Below are 25,038 nucleotides of genomic sequence, written 5' to 3' on the forward strand. Positions count from 1 at the left end.
ATTTATCTGTTGATGGGCAGTTAGGTTGCTCATATATCTTTGCTATTGTAAATAATGCTGCAGTAAACATAGTGGTGCATTTATCTTTTTGAATTATTTTTTTTTCCTTTGGGCAAACATCCAGAGGTAGAATTACTGGTTCATGTGATACTCCTTTTTTTAATTTTTTGAGGAAACTCCATACTGTTTACTAGACTAATTTATATTTGCACCAACCAGTGCACAATGATTCCTTTTTTCCACATCCTCACAAATGATTGTTATCTCTTGTCTTTTTGATTACCCATTCTGACAGGTGTGAGGGTAATATCTCTTTATGGTTTTGATTTGTAGTTGTCTGATGATTAGTGATGTTGAGAATATTTTCATATGTCTGTGGCCCTTTGATGTCTTCATTGGAAAACATGTCTATTTATATGCTCTGCCCATTTTTTAATTGGATTATTTAGATTTGGAGTATTGAGTTATATGAATTGTTTATATATTTTGTATAGTAACTCCTTATCAGATATATCATTTGCAAATTTCTTCCATTCAGTAGGGTGCCTTTTATTTTGTTGGTGGTTTCCTTTCCTGTACAAAAGCTTTTTAGCTTGATATAGTCCCAATAGTTTATTTTCTTTTGTTTTGTTTGTTTGTTTGTTTGGTTGGTTGGTTTTTTGCCCTTGTCTGAGCAGACAGATCCAAAAAAATACTGCCAAGACCCATGTCCAAGAGTTCACTGCCTATGTTTTCTTTTAGGACTTTTATTACTTCAGGTCTCATATTTAGGTCTTTAATCAGTTTTAAGTTTATTTTTGTATATGATGTAAGAAAGTGGTCCAGTTTCATTCTTTTACATATAGTTGTTCAGTTTTCCCAATGCATTTGTTAAAGAGACTGTCTTTTCCCCATTGCGTATTCTTGCCCCCATTGTCATAGATTAATTGACCATATAAAGATGAATTTATGTCTGGGCTTTCTATTTTATTCTGTTGATCTGTGTACTGTTTCTGTGCTAGTACCGTCCTGTTTTGATTATTACAATTTTGTCGTATATCTTGAAATTTGGGATTGTGATACTTTCATCTTTGTTCCTCTTCTTCAACATTGCTTTGCCTATTCGGTGGTCTTTGTGATTCCATATATATTTTGGGATTATTTTTTCTAGTTCTGTGAAAAATGCTATTGGTATTTTGATAGGGATTGAATTGAATGTATAGATTGCTTTGAGTAGTATGTACATTTTAACAATATTTATTTTTCCAATTCATGAGCACAGTATATCTTTCCACTTATTGGTGTCATCTTCAGTTGCTTTCATAAATGTTTTATAGTTTTCAGAGTACAATTCTTTTACCTCCTTGGTTAAATTTATTCCTAGGTATTTTATTCTTTTTTGATGCAATTGTAAATGGGATTGTTTTCTTAATTCTCTTTCTGCTCGTTTGTTATTAGTATATAGAAATGGATTGGGTTTCTTTATATTAATTTTATATCCTACAACTTTACTGAATTAATTTATTGGTAATAATAGTTTTCTGGTGGAGTCTTTAGGGTTTTCTATCCATAGTATCATGTTATCTGCAAATGGTGACATGTTACTTCTTCCTTACCAATTTGCGTGCCTTTTTTATTTTTCTTGTCTGATTACTGTGGGTAGGATTCCCAGCACTGTGTTGAATAAAAGTGGCAAGAGTGGGCATCCTTGTCTTGTTTTTGATCTTAGAGGAACTTCTTCCTTCTTTTCACCCAACAGTGAAACTTTTAGTTTAGAGTTCGCTGGAGGAAAAGGGCAGATAGCCATTGTGAGAGTTGAACATTTAAAAAATTTTTCTCTGTCAAAGTTGGTGTTTCTCTCAAGCCATTTCACAATGAGTTGGAAGCCAAATTCCTCATCTATCACTGAGTAAGACCTCCACTATAATTTTTGTGCTACTTGTCTGTATTCTTATCACAATCACACTCCTTGAAAAGATCAATGTACAGTTTAAAAATAGAGAAACAGTAGTAAGAAGTTCATGTAATAGGTTCTCTGGGGGAAAAAACCTAATATGCCAGTTCTGGATGAAAATGGTGGAAATCTGTAGTAGTAGTAGAGATGATGATGATGATGATGATGATGATGACGACGATAATGGCTGACAGTTACACTACCACATCCTGCTAGCTATGTGCCAGGTGCTATTCTAAGACCTCAAGGCTTAACAATAGTTTTGTTTATGAAGTTGTCTTATATTTCTTTATTCCTTCAACAGATATTTGTGGAATACAACATGTCACACATAAAACAGGGAACCAGAGATATGTTTGTCACCTTTCTGAAGCTACTGTTATGTTTCTTCTAAAGTCAAAGATTTGTTTCCAGAATTTTGCTTCACAGTAATCAAGAGAAGATTCAAAGCTCCTACTAAGATTTGTGATGCTATGAGATACTAACATTTTCAACTTCATATCAGAAATTGTTTTCTGTTTATTCTAAAAAAAATCAAAGTTTTTTGACTTTATTGATCTGCTTATAAACAGCTCAATGGAAGAGAAGAATACCAATTACTTAATCCAGGCAATTCACATGTAGGAAATACATTTATTTGCCAAGTTTTTATTTATTTACCATGCTTCTGCCCCTTGGCTTTATGGGATACCTGGTATCTTTTCACACTTTTGTCTTCTTCCTACTTGAATGGGAGTTCCTACTCCCTCTTTTTCTGAAATTAGCAAGTAGTTGAAAGGGCAGAATACAGTGATCTCAAGAACAAAGGGCATGCTGCCCTTTCCATGTTTGGCACCTAGAATGTGAAAGTCTGAAAATGTCCTTTCTGCATGAAATACAGCTGTCAGGTGGTTTGAGGTTCAGACAGAGGAAACATAGATTATCCTTCCTACATGTTAGATATGTAATGATTGTATGTTGAAATGTCATGACACAGGGCATTGTGTTACTATAAATGTGCAAAGTCAAATCGAGAACATCCATACCTTCAATTTCTCCTAAAAACATGAATAACTTTATTTTTGAGCTTTTGTCCTAAGATTTTACTAACCACTTCATTTTAAAGTAATAAAAAAGCATAACTAATTAAGTTATTTGCAAGATGAATATATTAATTCAGTATCCAAAATTTGCTTGATTTAGAATTTGCACCTATTTTAGATTAATATACAGGTTAAATATAATCTGATTTCATTACTTTTAGCATGGTATATTTTATAGACATTTTACAGATTTATTTGAGGACAGTAATTTTAAACATTCACACAGCAATTCAAAAAAGATTAAAATTTGTGAAACATCTTTTATTTTCAGAGATACAAGTTTTAGTTCATTGTCTAAGTATATATTACTTTGCTTGTCTTTAATATTTGCAAACATTATTATACTGGATATGGTATATATTATATATAATTATTGGTTATAATACCATCTGCCATTATTAAGTGCCTACTAGGAGATTGGGTCTGTCCTCTGTGTCTCATGCACTCTCTTGTTTAATCCTCATGACGACTATGTAAGATTTAGGTCAGTGTTGTTATTCTCATTTTATAGGTGAGAAAACCGAAACTTTGGGAGATTAAGTAACTTGCCCACTACTGCAAGTGACTATATAAGAACTGGGACTTAAGTTCAAGTCTTTCTGGTTTCACATTTCATGAGCATGTCATGCTACCAAAAAACTATAACCTTCCTGAAAATGTTGATCTGAACCAAATAACAATAACTTACCTCTTTCCTTACCTGAGCGATAAACCACTTTGTGCTACTTAATTCTCAGACTGTGGGTGCATTCTCTGTTCTCACAGGGTTGAATGTAACAACTGTGAGATTGGAGAACAGTGTGGTGCAATTATGCATGGCAATGCTGTCACCTTCTGTGAGCCATATGGTCCAAGAGAATTGGTAAGTACATGCTATTTATGTACATTATTCCAAATACACTGTCTTAATGGAGTTTTTGCCAATAAAATATTCTTTTATGCTCATATAAGTCATATGAAAATTTGCAGTATTATTTATATTATAAACCCTATTACAAATATCTCAAAATTGGGAGCAGTGATTTTAGTTTATTTTCAAATGTAAAAATAATTCGGGAATAAAATTGACAACGTCAATTGATCTCATTATACATGGTGCGTCATTATGATTAGATGGCTTTTTAAAAATATGAGTATGACGTGTGACATATATGACACACATATATCTATATCACACTTAAATAATTTATGACTTTATAAGTTCTTATATAAAGCTTTACTTTTAAATGTCTTACAGTCTCTTTGCAAGCCAAAAATGTTAGATGAGCAGTTTTATCACATTATTTTAAAAGGTTGTGTCCTAACCACAAAGGAAACTTCACTGATTTTTTTTTTTAAGTGGGAGTGCACTGAATAAACCAGTTTTTAACAAATTTGGGTTTGTGTCAAATTGTTCAGGAGTGGGCTACTTTCCTTTCATTTAGACTGATTAGACTTTGCTTACCAAAGAGAAGTTCTTGGATCATACATAAAATGAAACATGTGCATTGAAAATTAAAAGCCACAAAATCACTAGCCATCAGCATGTGGCTAATGAGCCTTTTGTTGTTACTTGGTTCTGGCAGAAAGACTACATTTCACATTCTTGAAAAAGGATATAAAAGCAATTGTTACGTTTTACTCCTGGCTCAATTTCTTAACAAGAAATGTTCTACTCACAACATCTCTTATGCTTTGCTTTTCTGATTTTCAGCTTGAGCTTCCATACTTCTTTTTTCTCCCACATCTTCCTTATCATGGGGCTTTTAGGTAACAGGTTGTGTTTTTCACCCCTACATCACACATTTTGTTTGAAATTCATTAACTTTAAAAGTGGTCCAAAGACTGGCTTCTACAATACAAAGGGGAGGAGAAACTAGCTAAGCAATTAAAAGATTTAGTTATCAAAGTGAAAGTCCATTAATTTTTATAACATGGTTCTTATTTTATGCTGCTTGAATACCCCTTTCATGGCAATGGATACATTTAATTTATTAAAGATATGAGCTGCAGAACATTGATAAATTGAAGAGTTTTTAGCTGAAATTAGAACACAAACAGAATTAATTGGATGCAAATTAAAATAATAGGTGCTCATAATTCAAGTCTCACAAGGTGTTATAATATTCCTGCAGACAAATGTGACTCTGGTAGTGAAGTTCTTCTTGAAAAAATCGATTTGCTAGTGCACTTTAAATAATGTACCATGACTGAATTAATTATCTATAAACCTTAAAACAAAATAAAATTTTACTGTAGTTAATTGAGCTTAGGATAATGCCTTTTTTAGAATATTCTCCCATTCAGTAATATTTCTAGAAATGCTTGAAAAATTCTTTTTTTTTGTTCTACTGATTAATAAGAAAGAAGTATCTCTCAGAATATAATGCCAAAATTCATATTTCAGTAGCATAAAAACTGAAGTATCTACTTTATTTGATCCATGTGTATTTTAATCCTGATTATTTCACTCAATTTATTTAGCATTAGAGTTTATATACCCAATGGGCTAGTTTTGAATTGTATTATATAATTAGCGTGAAATTAGCCTTCCAACTAAAAAAGAAAACATTCAAAATAATCACGTTCATCCAAGAAAGAAAAAAAAAACATATGCAGATTTATATTCCCATCTAAGTATGAGGGATTGTGTTATGGACTTCATGGGAATAGAATAAAGATACATTAACAAAAATAAGGATGACACTCAGATTTTCCACCCTAGCAACTTCTAATTCTCAATAATTTTTATGCTGCATTTGTGTCCTGGGACCAAAAATAGAGATTATACCCAAGTTGTGTTTACAGATGACAGATCAACTGAATGAGAAGGGAGAAATTCGGTTGTCAGTTTACATGGTATTATGTTTTCTAAAATTCAGATACTTGCTTGGTACCTCAAGATGGAATACAGTCCAAATTGTTGTGTATGAGAACTGATGAAAGGTATTAGCCCCCCAAAATCACTTTTTAACAAATATGCCTTCTTATTTTTCATAAATGTAATTCTTGAATTTGTGAAGCAGAGAACCACAGGCAAAGAACCTTAGTAGGCTAATGCTCTTATCTTTTATACTGCCAGCAAGAGCATCTCCATTTTGTGAAGTTAGTCACGTGATCATTTTATTTTAATAAAAGCCAAAGTCAGTGAAAGGTGCCATCTGTGGTTGCATGGGCATACCGTTCAGTTATGTCTCCACTGCTGCTGTGTGGCCGCCCTCACGTGTTTTATTTAGCTCACTGAGGTCTCCATGTTTCAGGTGGTGACATGTAACTTTACTCATTTTGCTGGTCTGACGTGAAGATAATGAGGAATTCACTCATCCTCTCCTTTAAGAGGAAATGTGCTCTCTCAGAGCATGAAACAAGTTGGTTATGTGACCCTCAGTGCTTTTAAAGAAATTACTTATTGAATTATTCTCAGTTATTTGCAAATGCATTTTATTTTAAAAAACATTTTTTGACATTTATTTATTATTGAGAGACAGAGAGAGATACAGCACAAGCAAGGGAGGGGCAGAGAGAAGGTGGGGAGACACAGAATCAGAAGCAGGCTTCAGGCTCTGAGCTGTCAGCACAGAGCCCGATGTGGGGCTTGAACTCACAAACTGCGAGATCATGACCTGAGCCTAAGATGCTTAACTGACTGAACCACCCAGGCGCCCCTGCAAATGCATTTTAGTTACAAGGAAGAGTTTGAGCTAAAACAGGATCAAACCCCCCAAAATTTGCAGGGATGATGTGCAGAATCCACAGCCTCAGCCTGTGGTGAATTCAGATTCATTTAGTGATTGTAGTAATTTTCTATGCTTTGGGGTCTAATTGATAAGTCAAGACCATTGAAATTTGGTAGGAGAAAAGTTCTGTCAGACATTCAGAGTTGCTGTACTATTTATCAAAAGCCATTTAAGAGACCCTTTCATTTTCAGAAGGTCCTATGTAAACACTTTATGACTTTGCAAACTAAAATTACATGTGTGAACTCCAGGATAATAAATAATTTATTAATACATAAATTTATTAATACCTAAAACATAGGTGAACAGATTTTTATAGGCAATGCTTCTTGTTATTTTTTCTCTTCATCTTTCCTATTCCTTCTTGTAGCTGACAGTTTTACTAATGGGCTAAAAAATGGGTAAAGGTAAAGCAGTGAGAGTTAACTATTCTACCAGTCCTTAGCTTCCCTGGTGAAGAAATGTAGAATCATTGACTAATCTAAGTCCAGGGTCACTCTCAGTTAGCACGTGTAATTTGAAATTTGGCAACATTCCAGGCAACTTACTGCGTGCTAGCAGTGGTCACGTCTGTGGAACTTCATCATGCAGGTGACACAGCCTCATTTATTACACCCAGCAGGATAAGTATCTAAGACTCTCTAGTATACCTAATACACCAGCCTTGGCAATAACCATGGTGCTTTTAGCTTATCTGATACCATTGTTTAAAAGAACTTCTATTCAGGAGTGTTTCATGATTCACCTGGGAATCTACTGAGTTATATAAAATCAGAGGTGGAATGAGCATTCATTCAATTTATGTGAAAACTTTACAGATTTTCATGTGCCTCTTTGGACTGTAAGATCGAATTTTCCAAGTGAAAAAACCATGAGGACAAATAGTTGAACTCACTCTAAAAATTGTGGAAAAAAAAAAAAACACCAAAACAACACAGATTCCTTTAAAGGAATCTTAAAAAGGAGCTAATATCATAGTTATTTAAAGAAAACTCTGTTGATCCATTTTTCTCTAATGACTCTGGGGAGGGGAAGAGAGGGGAAACAGGGCTGTAGACATGAAGGGCCAGTTTTCTTGTTGCAGATAATCTGTGATAATGAGGGATTTAAATTATGTGGAGAGAATTTTCTCTGACACCCTGACACCAATGATTTTTGCTATGGTTAAAATCAATTAGGAGCTGATATCTATAGTGATATTTAACAACTTATAAAATGTGTCTCTTGCCCTCCCCTCTTCTACCTTTCCTGCTTCTTCATGAATTTTAAAGTCACGTATTTAAAGCGTACATTCAGCCATCTTTCCAAATTGTGTTGTAGAAATGGAAAGCATCCATCTGATCTTTTGATACATCTCAGCCGAATTCTGACTAAACAGGAGGCTTGCTCTTTTTTCCACCACTTCCCCCCAGAGATTCATGACCTGGGTATCTCCTGATCCTTCCACAGTTGTGGACTCCATCATGTGGGCACTGATAAAGTGCAGGGATAAATCTCAGGATGATATTATGACATAGAAAAAGTGGAAGTAAGACAGCCGACTGCTTTTGCCATGGTGGAAACACAGGTGTCCACTTTGTAATTTCTAGATGCTTTACAGGGTCAGGAACCCAACAAGAGAGTCTTTGAAAATGAGAACCCTAATTGTCATCTCATTTGAGCTGGTATGGGTCAAAGTCGCTGCTCCACAGAATACATTTAAAAATTTTTTTAATTTAAATTTATTAAAAATTAAATAAGGTACCATTCTTCTTTCAGCAGGGGGAAAGTTGTTTAAGCATGCTTCTTCGAGAAACTAATAGGAAGTAATAGAAATGTATTGGAAGGATATTTCTAGGCTTATAATTTGATTACTTTTTTTGGAAAGGTAATGATTTTATTGACAAATATTCCACATATAGTATTCTACAGTTCATTTATTTAAAGTATGCAGTTCAAATTTAGTCACAAAATCACGCAGTCATTATCACATCTGTAGAACATTTTTACCATCCCCTAACAAAACCTTATACCCTTTATTAACTGATGTATTTCTATCTACTTTTCCCAACATAATCTTTTTCTTCTCATTTGCTCTTAACTGACTTCCTGGTTTTTATTTGAGAGCCTTTTTATGGCATTTGCTTTGGGCTTTAGATCTTTTGGTGTAGGATGGAGGGGAAGTTGAGGGGGGAGGGGAGGGGCTGTGTTAATAAGTATCCTCACAAGATTACCTGGCAGATCACACTAAAAATGGTTTTCAACAGGACCCTGAGAAAACATGTACCATGAGTGCCTGAGTCAGGATCTCACCGTTGTTCCCCATAGAGAACCATGAAATGTATACACATTCAGACTTACTAATGAAAATAAACCAACCACTGAATAAATACACTCTCTTTCCTCTTTTCACTCTCCTTTCTTCCTGACAGCTTTTTCTCTTTATCCTCCTGTCTTTCTTTCTTGTCTTATTTTGGTATATTCCTTTTTCCAGATTACCACAAGCCTTAATACCACAACAGCCTCTGTCCTCCAGTTTTCCATTGGTAAGTGTTTTTAGCAGTTATAGCAATTTAACTTGGAAGTGTTTGTTTTAATCATAGTGTACCATCAGGAGTATAGTGCCAAATGCTTTTAGATTTAGAGAAGAGTCTGTCTTAACGTTGCTGTAAATAATTTAACACATTTTTAAAATGAAATTAAAAATTGTAAATGCTGCATTCTGTTCTCATTTCTCTCCAGCAGGGAGCAGTATTTAAGAATGATACAGATAATCCAAACCGTTTTAAAGTGATTTACATATGGATTTTGAATGTTTGTGATTATACTGTTACAGCAGTAGAATTACCTTACTGGTTGTGTTTTGCTCATATTAAAATTAAAAATCTGTTAAATTTCCTGCACTTTTACCGGCTGGTAGTGAAAGAGATAATTATTGTTCCCTGAGAGAAACCAGTCAGGACTTCACATTTGACATAAATAATCTATGTTTGATTCAGACATGGATCATTTAAAAATGACTCTACCTGGCAATATTTCTTTTAAGTGCTTTTGCATTAGAGTTAAAAATTCCTACCTGAAGCATTCAGTAAAAGTAAAGTACCTTTTGATCAAGCGTTTGCAGTTTTGTTATCTTTGTTACTTTCCGTTCTAATTTCCAAAAGCATATATTAATAAGTACCATGTACAGGTTTCCGGTAGGAATGTTGTAGCTAAAGAAAGGTACTGCCTTTCTGGATGGGGGCCAGTTTTATTGATCTTCGTCCTGTAACATGGAAACCTCTTCCTGGCCTCTGCCTATGACATGAAGATTGCAGCAGTTATGCCCTGGGGACCCCTTCTTCCAGATAGCCCCCCAATCTCCCCACCCCCTTCTCGTCCTGATCACAAGGTAGGGGCTCACGCTGGTTGATTGTGCCTCAGAGCAGTTTTTTTCCAGCCATGTAGATGTCACTTTCTCATCTGCAGAGCCTGATTTAAGCATCTGTAGGTATGATGTGAAACTGCCTTGTTACAGTTTGAGCTGTTTTCTTCTCACATTGATAGCATGACTACAACAATTTACAGACTACTCAGAAGTCCATATGTGGTCATAAAGAAAGCGTTAGCAAAAACAAAATAATGAGCTTTTTTTTTATGAGAGGGTTTTTTTGATCTATCAGCAAGCGCATCCTAAATTTTCTGTAAATGTAATACTTCTATAATCAGAAACAAACAAAGTTCATTTTTTCAAAGTTGGGGTGCTACAAAAACAATTTTTTAAATCCCTAGCATGATAGGCAAGTAACTTAGAGTTTCTTAACCAGAACCAATGTGTTTAAATTTACTGTGCTATTTATATTTTTTTAAAAAGCTGAAAATGTTTTCCTTTTTATCTGTATTCCAAGTATTTACTCTAAATTTTTTGTTAGGGCAATGAATATTAATTTCAGATACTATCTTTAACCAAAGAAAGTATACTAGAGAATCCTCTTTAAAATATATGTTTCATGGGCACCTGGGTGGCTCAGTTGGTTGTGCGTCTGACTTCGGCTCAGGTCATGATCTCACAGTCTGTGAGTTCGAGCCCCGCGTCGAGCTCTGTGCTGACAGCTCAAAGCCTGGAGTCTGTTTTGGATTCTGCGTCTCCCTCTCTCTCTGCCCCTCCCCCACTTGTGCTTTGTCTCTCTCTTTCTCAAAAATAAATAAACATTAAAAAAGAAAGAAAGAAAAAAGAAACCATGTAGTGGCAAACCTCTAGTTATATAGTGTATAGTGGTGAGTGGTAGATTCAGTATAGTGGACAGAGCTTTTCAAAAATGGTTTTGTGTATCTCATTATGAGTGCTTGGAGTAGCATCATTCTGTTCACATGGATGGTGTGAGGGCTAGATGGGGGCATGCACACAGGTTTGAGAGATGTCATAATTGCATGAATTCATCCTCAGCTTTATTTAGTCCCACAATAACCAAATACCAAAATAGCAAATGCAGCCAAATAGAAGCCATTGTATTCATACTCCTGTCAAAAATTATATTGAATGTGTTACTAAAAAAAAAATTATATGTACACAATCATTTATATTTCTTTGTATGTTGTGGAATTATCCAAATCTGTACTAAGAGTGTGTTTAAATATGGCTAGATTTAGTGTCAATGCCTTGGAAATCCTTTAGGATGTTAAAGGTCATTGTGTAGTGTGATGATTCAGATGTAATAAAGACAATTTTCTAGGGGATTCTGTCATTATTTGTGGCTTCAGTGGTGAATTGCATTCACAATTGTGGACATATAACCACAATTGAATAAATTATTGCCTTGAAGCTTTTATATTGTGCTTGTGAACATTTTCAGTCCCATGACAAGCATTATCCAAGGGAATCCCAAGTACCAAGTCTATGGGTATGTGTATAGAAATGTCTTGGATTACTAAGGTTATCAAATAAACTCTATCATGTAATGCACTCCCAGGCCTTTCTAAATATATACACCTATACACACAGAGATGTGCATGCACACACTTAGAAATGTATGCGTAAATATACAGGCTACCTTAAGCAAATGAATTTTAAATTTAAAGCATCCTGAAAACACAACTCGGGAACCTGAAATTTATCGGGTTATCAATAGCTAAAGCATCAGGAAAAGTGTCCTAAAATGTTCTTAGAAGAACTTCTCATTTTTCCATTCCAATGAAAGATCTCATATCTATTTCTGTGCTGAAGCATTGATCTGCTATAACCCTCACTTGATTCATTAGGGTCACCTAGTAGAATTTATGGTCCTAGCCTTACAGGCATTTACCTGTTTCCTTTAGATTTCCTCCGGGATACGAAGAAAAATTTGAGATTATGCCCTTGCAAACCATTATCTTACAGGTGTCTCCAAACTGCCTTCTCAGGCAGCGTCCTAGGTCCAAGGGAAGTGCTGATGGTGTTTTTTGTCCTTCATCCACTTGACAACATGTCACTGAGTATTTGCTGTGTGCCTGCCAGCCTTTTCCTGAGCTAACTCTAACTATAGAAAGACAAGGAAAAAAAAGAAAGAAAGAAAGAAAAACGTTTTTACAGTGCTTAGTGGTTTGGTAGAAGGCTCTGGATGCATACAGAACATGAAACCTCTATAGAGCTGCCAGATTATTATAAACAGAGATGAACATGTGTACAGGTCCCCATGATGACAGGTCCTTCACAGTAGAGCAGGTCAGTAGAGCAGGTCAGGCCTTCTGCCTTCTTAGAGAGGAGAATCCCTGAACCCCAACAACTGGAGTCATTGGAAAGGACAAAGGTTTTCCAGATGAGGAGACAGAGTGACAGAAGCAAGGTATAGGATGGGAACATGAGTGTCCTCTCGGAGAAGAAAGACTGGCCAAAGGATGGCCATGGTCAATGTCAGAGAAAATTGTGTCCATTTGAAGAGTTAATATACATCACTGGGAGTTTTAAACTTAATAGTCAATAGAAGTCAGAAATGGCCTCTTTCTCTCCTGGGCAATAAAGAAATATAATGAAATTAATTCTTAAGAAAGATCTTTTGGATAGTTGTGTTAAGAGCGAACTTGTCTCTTCCTTGATATAAGTCTACACTGACTCACTCAATAAGATCTTGCCAGGTACTATGCTTGTTTAGTTTAGCCTAGCTCTTTCTTCATATTAATAGAATTTGTAGGCCAAATGGGGATTAAAGGTAAAGCATTCAGAAACCTATGCCTTGAAGAACAGAATTTGGCTCAGGAGGTAAATCTGTCTTGTCCATCATGGTATTCTCAGCCCCTAGCCCAGGGACTCAAAATAAGTAGATGCTCATAAGTATTTCTTGCCTGAGTGACAGGTCACTATTGCAGAGACATCTGCTACCAAGTGCTAAATTGGTTCCATGCAGACATTTCATGCCAAGACAGGATTTGGACATGGTGATCTGAGGACCTCAATCAGTGGAAAAGTTGACCCAGAAGGAAACATAGAATCACCAGTATAGCATGCTTTTAGTGAAACCCGTGGGCAGAAATATATATACATGAATTTATCAGTTTGTTATTATTGAACTAGCTAGAATCTACTACTTGTTCATAATTTATGAAATTAGTACCTTTTTTCTTTGGTTTTACTTAGGAATATCCTAAAGATTTGGGTTTTGTGTATGCATCTTTTTTACTGCCTTTTTATTTGTTTTTAACCATCTCAAGACAGAGGAGAGTCATTAAATTATAAATGTTTTATATTTACAGATTATGTCCTTAGAAGTAAATTGTTCTTGTATATACTGTATGTGCCACAGAGAGTCTCAGATATATGAGAGCTACTCATTTTGTATGAGTGTATTTTGAAAAATAAAAACTAGAAAATTAAAATTATAAAAGTTAGAGATACTCTTATTGGTGAGTTGGAAGATTGCTTTGTAAAAGAAAAGTGATCTGGCTTTATTTTTTCTTAAACAGTTATAGTGAATAAAATACTGCTTGTAAGAGGTATTGTACTGCATTTAGCCTAAGGGAAGCAGCTTTTCCCTCAAGCCTAATTCATAAACATCTTAATTACTCAGAACTCTTTTCAACAGAGAAAGTCTCTCTCTACTCTTAGAACAGCTAACTCACAGGGAAGAGAAATCGAGCCCTCCGTGTCTTGGTAGGAATTCTTGCCCATTTCCTCTGTGAGCTTCCTGAGCTCTGTTTCTAAATTAGACTCTCATTTTTTTCAGGAGTCACTCTCCTTGGTAAGTGAGTAAAACCTTGGGGAATTTATTATGAAATAGTGAAAACCTCTTCTAAAATCATAATCTCTAAGGATGAGACAAAATCTCTGATGAGCTCAAAACAGATATTAATAAAATAACAGAAGTTTAGAAAAATTAAGTGGTGAAATTGGTTTAATATATCTGCATTTAAGGTTAAATAACATGTTTTATTTGAGTGTTAGATTCTTGAATATAAAAGATGTTAAGATAAGTCTTGTTTATGACTTGATTTTTAGATCTTCAAAGATCTACACTAAGACAAAAACTGAAATCTTTAAATATAGAACACTTCTGTGTTATCTAAATTCGGTAAAGGTTTGGAACTGATTATGATTCAGGTGATCCTGCTTCTTCATCCTGGACTTGATTTATTCCTTTTCAGGGATTTCATATTTTAAAAGACCAGCTTAAGTAAACTTTATATGATTTCAATCCCGCCTCACCCCACATTCCTATTTTAAGTAATAAAAGGGAGTGTTCTCAAGCAGTGTAAAATTCTACTAAGCATAAGGCTCTGGCAAAGATCGTTGAGATTAATTATAAGTGTTCTTGAATTATTAAAACTGATAACTAAATAATTATCATCATGTGAATTAAAATACAGTTTGAAAGATACTGTGCCCTTTCCCTTTTGAAATATTTAATTCTTTGTCACTCACGTTGATGAGGCTTAAAAGATAAATATCATAATTCATTCATAATTATGTTCTACTAAAATTTATCGAGTGCTGTTCTAGTAGAAGGATATAAGCAGTAAACTATAGGGTGAGAAGTTGATAATTGGTATAGACTAAGTGGTCTCGCGTTTGAAAGCTCCTTGGCCTAACCTGATATCTCTGAATCTCCACTTCCTCCATATTTGATGATACCTACTTCATTCTGCTTTGATTTATACATTGGTTATTTCTGCACATCCACTTTCACCCTTTAAGGCTTAAATGTTTAAAGCCCTTTAGGGCTAAGTAGTGTATAAGTATCCCCCTTTGTTCATAGGGCAGAATTTTGCTTACAGCTAGAACTAAGTCACTGTGGACTGTATTTTATTAAATTCATAGGTTAGGAAAGAGATTTAGTGATGTTCCACATTGGTGCTTAATATTATACTCATTCTCGACTGCTGGGGTGAGGGAGCATGTTGAATGAAATACATGGGCAATATTAGAACTTGATCTAAGCCAGCAATCTTCATTTTTTTTTAATCAGTCAAGGACACTTGACTGAGGATTCTTCTTTCAGAGAGACCTTTAGGATGTATGCTATGTATAATGTGATGTTTGTACATCCACTGTGGAGAAAGCCAAACCCAAGACACTGCCCAACCTGCAAGGACTTTATTTACCAAATAGGTGGGGGGCTGGGGGGGTCCATGTGTGAGAAAAAGCCAAGAAATGGGTGCAGACCACAGAGAAGAGTGAGAGCACAGCCTGTTGGAAAATCCAGACAGAGGGAGGTCCAGTGGCAGGACTTTATCATTTGGAAGGGAGACTGCTAAGAGCAGGTGTGGTACTGCTTTAGAGGCTAATCACCACAATGAAGGTTAGAGAGATGGAAGCCTGCAGGGAGACAAGGCAGAGGCCATTCTAAGACCTTAAGATCAAGGTCAAAGCCGGAATTGCAGCAAGGGTGGTAATGCTGAATTTTCAAATTGCTGGGGTTGGGGAGGGGCAGGACTTAACACCTGCTGCCTAAGGTGGGGATCAGTCCTAGAAAATCAGCCAGACCTAAGCACTAGGGCTAGGTTGTATGGCCTTGGCCCTGAGAAAAGGAGGGCTGCTTGGCAGGGAACCTGGCAAAGCCTGACACATTTTGCATTTCTCTTCCTTATGTTTCTCCCAGCATAGGATCTGTTGAAAGTTCTATGCTATGGGCTTGGGAAGAAACTTGCAAATGGGTGGGCATCCAAAAGTGGCTGAAAATAGCATTGTATTCCATAAATTGGGAGAGAATTGGTTCCTTTCTCTCTCATGATAGGAGTGGCAGTAAAGAGGAAAAAATAAAAATATTTTGGAACTGAGAGAATGGGAATAGGACTTAAAGAGAGAAAGGTACAAAAGGGGAGGAGGACAGCTGTTCATTTTATATCCTGTGGTCATTGTCCATCTGCCATAAACTGAAAGAAGTCACCTAATGATGTTTGGGGATTTCAGCCAAGGAAGTGACTAAGGGGCAAAATATTAAGTACAATAAATCACATACTGTCACATTTATTCAGTAAGAAAGGTTTGTAGATCCAGTAGCCTGTTTACTAACAAAGTCGGTCAAAACAAATTATTGCCAGTAGCCTCATTCTAAAGATAAATGAATACAAAACAGGAAGTAAGGACGAGTTGCTTTTAAAACCCAGCGCTTTTTCTACACCACAGAAGAGGTTTTTTGAGTTTAAAGGAAATATGTTTTGAGTGTAAGTACAGAATATTTTTGAGGATTTTTACTGTTGTACTTTATTTGGCCTCCCTTAATCCTTAATATCAGTTTTCAGTAGATGCTTAAAATGGACATTTTACTTCCATATAATGGTCCTTAACAGTACTGTCCTTGAAATATGCTACTTCAGCTAAAAATATGCAATAATCCCCCCTCAAAGGATATTTTTTGGTGGACAAAATAGAGGTGGAGACATAAACTCTCTATTTCCATATTCAAGTGATTGATTAACTGATTGATCTTTTGGGACAATCAAAGATTTTGGACATGTTGATTTCTCTAAGCTGACAATTTGTATTAATAAAATAATAATTTATCTCAACTTCAGTCATCCTATTTTACCAAAATTGAATTCCTTTGCTCTTGACACATCCAAGAGTTATTCGAGGATCTCCTCTCATGCGGAATGGAGCCGTTCTTAATTAAAGTCATATCTGTGGGCTCCTTTCAGTCACAATTCTCATCCCTGTCATTTGGGACTGAGAAGCCCCAGGATGCTTCCCAGGGCTGCCACAAAGCATTATCCGATACAGTAACCATTTTTTCCTTCCCTGCTTCTTACCCACAAATCAGACTGCTGCCTCTTTGGCTACAGCCCCTGAACTTCAGCAAGGCATGAGCTGCTGTCTTCGTACAGACACAGGCCAGGCGATCCCAGCCTGTACTTTATGAGAGCCTGAAGCAGCCCCACACAGCAGGACTTAGCCACAGCGAGACATGGGGTAAACAGCTAACCAGATGCCTCCAAGGAGTGGGGGAGACTCTTGGCTCAGCTGAGAACATCCCTGTTAGCCATGGTCTGAGAATTCGTAAAATAGTCCACGTGGGGCCAAATTCTCATCTTCTCAGGTAGATTTTTTTCCCCTTTTCTGTGAATTTTACATTCCAAAGTACTCTGTGGACAACTGATCTACAGAAAGGTAATATGTAGTAAAAACAATTTGTTTCAAAGATTATAAGGCAAGAAGCTAGCTCACTACTAGAGTAGTAACATGATTACATTTTTACGAAATTTACAAACTAATGGAACAAATAGATATAGATGTGCCACATAACAAAACATAATGCACAGTACATAAAGGGTAATAAAATTGAAGTTTTTGTTCTAGGAGAGAAATAAAAAACAAACATGAAAACTAAGAAACATTAAACCAGTTACCCTGGAAATTAGAGCATTATGTGCCTAAAATTGAGAGTCATCATTTAATGACTATTCATCAGGTAGTACTTTTATGCATGTTATCAAGATGCTGCTCTATTTATAGTAGGTTATTTTGATGTCATGGGCTAATTCCCTTAAGATATTTCTGGCAGTCTCAGTAACAAAGGAAATAAAAATCCAAGTATAATGTAATCATTGTTTTACATTAGTGTGGTTACTGGAAGTTAACATGCACAACTGCCTCCAGTAAAATATTTGAACAGAATTTTGTAAAACTATAGAAATATTGATCATCTGCATAATAATGATCTATGATTTGCTTATGGCAGAATTATTTTGAAGAAGATGAATTACAAAATAGCAGATATGCTTTTCACTGTGTTTCTTGACGCTTTGGGGGACAGCGAGATTATTTACTCCTCAGTGAGAAGTACTGTCCTCAAAAATCACTCTTAGCAAGAAAAGGGTAGGTAACTGCCAGAACTGCTTATTTTACCAGTATTTCCAGGTTCTTCATCACATTTGTCACAATACAGAATGAGGCAAGTCCCTTTCTTGAATGCCCTGGCCTCTGGTAACATGTAATATCCCCTGGGAATGACAGTGTCTAGCTTTTTAAAAGCTTCTGTAAAAGCTCCCCATTCATCTCTTCTCTCTTTCCATTCACTACAACCTCGAGTTAATGGTCCTGTCTTCCATTTATCTACCTTGGAAAGATGAGAAGATGGGTTGATCCTGTTAAGATTTGCACCGGTCATAGCAGGGAGTTCTAAGTAGCCAGATTACATCCATTTCATAACTTTATGATCTTTCTATATCAAATGCTGTGGTTTACATGCAGCTCCCGAAGCCCTGCTTGTCTCTGAGGTCTGAGTTTTGAGTAATGGCAGCAGCAGCAGTTGAGCTGCGGGAATCCTCAGCAGGGCTCCGTCCAAATAACTCCTCCAGCCTTCAGTATTTATGGGCCCTGCTCTGCTATCCAGAGGCATGATTTCTGGCAGTGCTTTGCCCCCTCTATAAATTCTGTGAGATCAGTTCTTTCCTCCTTCTGGGGCTCTGTGCAACATTTAAAAAGGCAGCTTGTTTTTCAGGCAGAGCTTTGAGGAAAGCGGCAGCCTCCCAAGACGACAGTAGCTCCTTCCATTGTTTCTGTTCTGATTTACTTTGTGAAGTCCTGGGCTTTGTGGAGAAGGGCATAACCAAATAAAAACAAAACTGCCCAGGCATTGGGAGACTAAAACCATGTGACTTTGCTTCTACTTTAAGAGTAAAAGGAAATAAAGGGAGCTTCTGGAGATGCAGGCTCACAGTCCCTAATCTGTAATTCCAAATGACAAAAAAACTCGGAAAAACCACTCGGCTATTTTTTTTTAATTTACATGATGGCAAAGCCTAATGTGACCTGGATTCATCTGTCAGCAAGTCCTGATTTGAAATAATTTAAAGCTACTTATAATCTTTATTGATACGACTTACACGATCTTCATGCATTTCATTGCAGAAATACTAATGTGTTTGGTTGCAGAGGATTGCCCCAGACTTGGCTGGGGATGCAACATAACATGTGGTTGTGCATATCACCTTTCTGACATCCGTAAATTAATTATGTAAGTAAGTAACTTGGATCCTGAAATTTGTCTTACCTCAAGGGATTATGGACCTGTGTGGCTGTGATCCTGAGGAAGGAAATAAATCTTAAATGCTTCATAGTAGAAATTACGAATATTATTATTTTTTAAGTGGCCTTGATTTTATACCAAATTAAACTATTTTTTTAAGCTGTTTAGTTTTTTAGGCAACCATCTGAGAGGGATGAGGAGAAATGGAAATGTTCATTTGGGAATTTTTGAAACTTCCTGGCCCTAGAAGGTATTTGTAACCTCCACACACATATGTTATGCTCAATGGGCTATCGTGCAATGAACAGGTTTTCAATGCACTTACTAGGGGTTTCATTCATTAGCACATAATTGCTATTTGCTCATGGGCTTGTGTATTCTTGGCATTATGAACTCTGACAGTTTTTTGAGGTTTTCTCAGTCATATTCCAGAAAACAAGGCCCAGAAGTTACAGGTTCCTGAAGGTTACTGTAGGTAGGTTTCATTCAGGTTCATCTTTAACATACGCCAAACGTGACTGGCGCGTGTCCAGTGTAAGCAAACAATTATTTAAAAGTCATTCCATCAATCTTAATGCAGTTATAATGTGATCATTTCCTTTTAAGAATGTTTTGATTGAGCCAGATCTGCCTTAAGTAATAGAGAAGAAAACGATAACTTTTTGTTCTCTTTTTCAATGCTGTCCTGCATTAAAATACATTTATTGCTTGAATATGCCATGCTAAGCAAAGTGGAAAATGAACTATGTAATCTAGACCTCTGTGCTTTAGGACCTGTGATTTAAGACATTTATGAAATGCAGGAAGGAACATGAATGAAGTACCTGCTCTGAACAGGGGTGGGTCTAGGTTGTGTGAGTCTACATTTGAAGCTTATATAATTTTGGGTAAGGCTAGAATCTCTCAGAGGAAAAATACACAGCACTACACATTCAAAATTAGATGCAAATGTGAATGTTTATTTAGAATGAGCAAAAAGGGATGCCTGGGTGGCTCAGTCAGTTGGGCATCCGACTCTTGAATTTGGCTTAAGTTATGATCTTGTGATTCATAGGATTGAGCCCCATGTCAGGCTCCCTGCTAATAGCACAGAGCCTGCATGGGATTCTCTCTCTCCCTCTCTCTCTGCTCTTGCGCTGACTTGTGCGCTTTCTCTCTTTCTCAAAATAGATAAATAAACTTAAAAAGAATGAGACAAGAAATCACAACAAATTACAAGTTTTTAGAAGCTAACAATACTCTAAAATCACAAATCCAGAAATACAATATCTTTGTTAACTAAATGAAATGCTCTATGATACTGTTTTCCTTGAAATTTTTGGCTGCATATTCTTTTTTTTTTTTTAATGCCTGTTTATTTTTGAGAGAGAGAGAGAAAGAGAGACAAGCCCAAGCGGGGGAGGGACAGAGAGAGAGAGGGAGACACAGAATCTGAAGCAGGCTTCAGGCTCTGAGCTGTCAGCCCAGAGCCTGACATGGGGCCCAAACTCACAAACCGTGAGATCACGACCTTTGCCGAAGTCGGAAGCTTAACTGACTGAGCCACCCAGGCGCCCCCTGGGGGTGACTTTTTAATGTAGAAGGTAAGGCAAAATGCCTGTGTTGTTTGCTAACTTTTTCTTTCGTGGGAAAAAGCCTAAGTCAAAAAGCCTAACCAACTGAGCCATCCAGGTGCCCCCTGGCTGCATATTCTTAAATTACCTCTTCAAATGACAATTTTATAATATTTTCTATAAAGGGAATAGAAAGATAATTCTGCTTCTAGCTTCGTGGTTCAGAGGGGGTTTTTTGGTAATTATTAACATTTTACCTTCACAACGCCTTATTGATAACATCATTTAAATGTTTAGGATCATTATCAAATTGAAAAATTGTTACCTTCTTTCAGGTATGAACTGTAAGAGTTCAGGGCTTTTTCTTGTACAATCACTAAGCATAATTACTCTTGAATTGCCATCACTTGTTAAAGAATTTATCACCATGGTCCTTGAGTCACAGTGCTAAGTATGTCAGCACAGCAGGCAGAAGGAATGTACCTGGAAGCTCTTTCTATGCTGAGAACGTGTACACTATAAAATGAAAGCAACCTGCATAAGTACCTCACCATATCACACTAAACCAAAATAACCTTATTTTCAGACTCAACTCGCCTTAGCTGAATCTCAAAAGCAGCCATGGCCACTCCAACACTATCGGACATGAGGGGAATATGGTGAGGGAGTAGTCAGAATGCAGATGGCAGTCTTGACCAGTATTATAAAACATGGCCCTGTAAGCACATTACTAGAGGTCCTCCCAGGACCTTGGAAGTTGCTCACAAAAGGGAGGGGGCCCTGAAGGTTGACCTTCATCAGCTTCATAGTGAATCTACTTCTATCTACACTGTGACAGTCTACACTAACATGTTAGAATTGAGCATTCCATTGATATATGTTATTTTGATGCATCTTTGTTTACATTCTGATAAACTTATTGTCATTTCCAGACTTCCCTTTACTTAATATTCTGTTGTTTTGCTTATCTCAGAACTCCTTTGTAAGACCATGGAGATTTCTTTTTTTTTTAAGGTTTATTTATTTATTTTGAGAGAGAGAAAGAGCACAAGCAGAGGAGGGACAGAGAGGGAGGGAGAGAGAGAATCCCAAACAGGCTCCACACTGTCAGCACAGAGCTAGATGTGGGGCTCCATCTCACAAACTGTGAGATCATGACCTGAGCCGAAACCGAGAGTCAGGTGCCCAACAACTGAGCCATCCAGACGCCGCCCCATGGAGATTTCTATATACTGCTGCAGCTAGTGTTCTGATTCCCAATAAATTATTAGTCCTTAAAATCATGAATGCAAAATAATGCTTTTTTAATGTAGATATTTTACACCATGTATTCTTTACACTCTTAATACCATACAGCATGTTTCCTTGTCTTAAGACTCATTTTTATTGACGAACAACTTTTGCTGTTGGTATAAACAGGGAAGGGAAAAGAGCACTGAATCAGGAGTCAGGCCATACAGTCATCTCTGCCAGTTGACCTTGCCACATAAGCTTAGGCAAGTGGTGGAGGCTGTCTGGACCTCTGGCAGCTCATTTCTAAAGTGAGAGTATTCATTTTCATGACTCTCTTCCCACCGGGGTCCTAAATCCTAGGACTGGGTGACAAGAATGAACTGGTGTTAACTAGGAATACACTCTGTCTGAAAGTATGGTGATGACATCTGTTCTAGTTAAGGCAGCCCCCAGTGAAATACCAAAATACTTACCATATCCTTATTCAATCAGTTATGATTAACTTAAACTTGTAGCTTGTTTTATCATGAGGAAAAGATATTAAATAGAGCCATGTAATGTTGTCACCCAAACAAACCTCAGCACAGGAGATCAAACGAGCTGCCCCTCTGGCTCTTCCTACAAGAGCATCGGTCTCTGTGCTAGTAGACTGAGGCTGTAAGTCCACCCCATCTCCTTAATCTGCTGCAAAGCACACAAAAGAGATAATAATAAGAGTACATTTACCATGATGATCACTGAGTAATGTATAGAATTGTTGAATCATTATATTGTGTACCTAAAACTAGTATAACACTGCATATTAATTTACTTAAATAAATTTTTAACTTTTTAAAAAATTTTTAATGTTTATTTATTTTGAGAGACAGAGGGTGAATGCAGGAGGGGAGAGAGAGAAGCAGGCTTCAGGCTCTGAGCTGTCAGCACAGAGCCCAGTGTGGGGCTCAAGCCCACGAACTATGAGATCATGACCTGAGCTGTAGTCAGACGCTTAACCAACTGAGCCACCCAGGTGCCCCAAATTTTTTAAATAAATAAATAATCATGGGAGAGAAAGTGAGAAAAAAAATTTAATTTTTAAATAAAACATTTTAAAAAAGATAAGAAGAAAGAGGAGGAGGAGGAGGAGGAGAATGGTATCGTATTTCCAAAAGACTCTCTTCCTAGAATTTAACAGATTCTTTCCTAGATTTATTTCAACCATGTTTTTCAACAACTGTTCACTGAGCTCCTCTTCCCTGTGAAGCAGCTCTCAAGGCACTGGAGAGACAGGATTTACAAGACAAAATATTTGCCCTGGTGGAGGTGGCATTCTGATGGGGGTGCTGACAGATGAATGTGTCAGCGAATAATAAATGTGATGAAAAAATAAGTCAGGGGTCAGCAAGTGAGGGGTAGCATTTTCTTGGAGGTGGCTAGGAGAAGGCCTCTGAGCTATAACCCTTGGACAGAGGCCTGAACTGTGCAAGAGGGTCAGCTTGGCAGAAGGAACAGCCAACACAAGAGCCATGCAGACTGCCATTGTGTCACCACAAGAGCCTTGAATAAATGTACTAAATGATATTTTTAAGTGGGAAAGGTGGTTCAAAGGGTATGCATTTCCTACCGTTTCCTAAATGACAGCCAAAGTCAACAGAAACGGGACTTTGTCACAAGAATGTTAACTGGGTTTTTGAGTTTGCATGTATCTCTGACATAAGAAATACTTTCGATAATTGGTTGACTCATCAATTAATTGGTGGATTGCTAGATGAATCATCTTAGCCTGGCTTCCTGTAACAGAAGTGGAAAGTTAGTTGTCTATTTTTTTCTAAATTATACTAGGGATAGAGCTATTTAAATATAACCAGGGGTAGAAGTTGATACCAATTTCAGTTGTAATTTTATTTTATTTTTTTATTTTAAGTTTATTTATGTTGAGAGATAAAGTGCGAGTGGGGAAGGGGCAGAAAAAGAGGAGAGAGCGAAAATCCCAAGCAGTCTCTGCACTGGTAGCACGGAGCCCCATGCAGGGCTTAAACTTGTGAACTATGAGATCACGACCTGAGCTGAAGTTGGACACTTCACCAGTGGAGCCACCCAGGTGCCCCTAGGTTGTAATTTTAAATTGAGGAGAATGATTCATAGATCAGACTAAGATTACAATAAAATATTTTTTACAATTACAGTGATGAGGCTCTAACAGTAAAAGGAAGCAGCCATAGAGAAATAAGCCTTGCCATTCTTTTTATTCTTTCACTATTAAATAACAAGTACTAGGTACTGTTTGACACTTGTAAATATTAATGGTTTCTCTATGGCAATGATTATTTCAGAAACAGATTTACGAGTTATTACAGAAATTGTTACTTAGAATACAGATGTGGATTACCTGGCATCTTAAATTTAATCCTGGTTGCCATATTATATCAGGTTCATGCTTTTCACATAATTAAAATTGTCTAAATTGGGAAATGTGAGGATATTGCTTTTTTTGGAATGCAGTTTTTTTTAAATCTCTTTAAAATGCCTTTGTATAGATTTTAAAGCAAACGACAAAGAAACTCTTTGGGAGAAGGTTAATCTTTGTGTTTGTTCTGAAAACCCAGTTAGGACTTTATCACATTGATCTTGGGGGTGATCTAAGGAGGCTGTGATGAAGGTAAAGGAAACGTATAGATTTAATAAATATGTAGGAAGAGGGTCCAGAGGCTTGGGTGGCTGGCCGCAGGGCAGAGAAAGGAGGAATGTTTAGGGAACCTGCAGAGAAATGACACCCAAGTAAACATGTTTCTTCTAGATGCAGTGTCACTCAGCTCCTACCATAAAACCTGAGAGCTGAGTTGGTGACTGGAGGGATATTTAGGCTAGAGGTGGCTCTGTCCTTCAGGCTTTTCTCTCTACACCAAAAACCGGCCATTATGGCTTCAAGTCATAAGCCTGAGTAGAAGTAGCAGTACAGAAGCCCATCCCAACCTGTTGTGACCAGGTGAAAATGTAGCACTGTTTTTTGTTTGTTTGTTTTTAAGTGTGTTTTTGTTCACCAAATGCAGTACAGTGAAGTGGCCAAAAGTGTGGGTTCTGGTCTGTCTAATTCTGAATTTCATTTACCACCCCCCCCCCAGTATACTTCTCAACTTCTCTTTG

At 36.8% G+C, this 25,038-nt stretch overlaps 1 protein-coding gene across 2 annotated transcripts in view; it reads left to right on the forward strand.

The window, feature by feature from the left end:
* The window catches only part of RELN (reelin), a 524,894-nt gene that overhangs the window by 260,821 nt on the left and 239,035 nt on the right, over positions 1 to 25,038 (forward strand). For both annotated transcript variants that reach the window (XM_049641337.1, XM_049641338.1), the window contains exons 7-8: positions 3,781 to 3,877; positions 9,205 to 9,256. In XM_049641337.1, the coding sequence (XP_049497294.1) occupies positions 3,781 to 3,877; positions 9,205 to 9,256 (149 nt within the window). The remainder of the gene's footprint in view (positions 1 to 3,780; positions 3,878 to 9,204; positions 9,257 to 25,038) is intronic.

The sequence above is a fragment of the Panthera uncia genome, chromosome A2 (genome assembly GCF_023721935.1).
Source record: "Panthera uncia isolate 11264 chromosome A2, Puncia_PCG_1.0, whole genome shotgun sequence".
Lineage (NCBI taxonomy): Eukaryota > Metazoa > Chordata > Mammalia > Carnivora > Felidae > Panthera > Panthera uncia.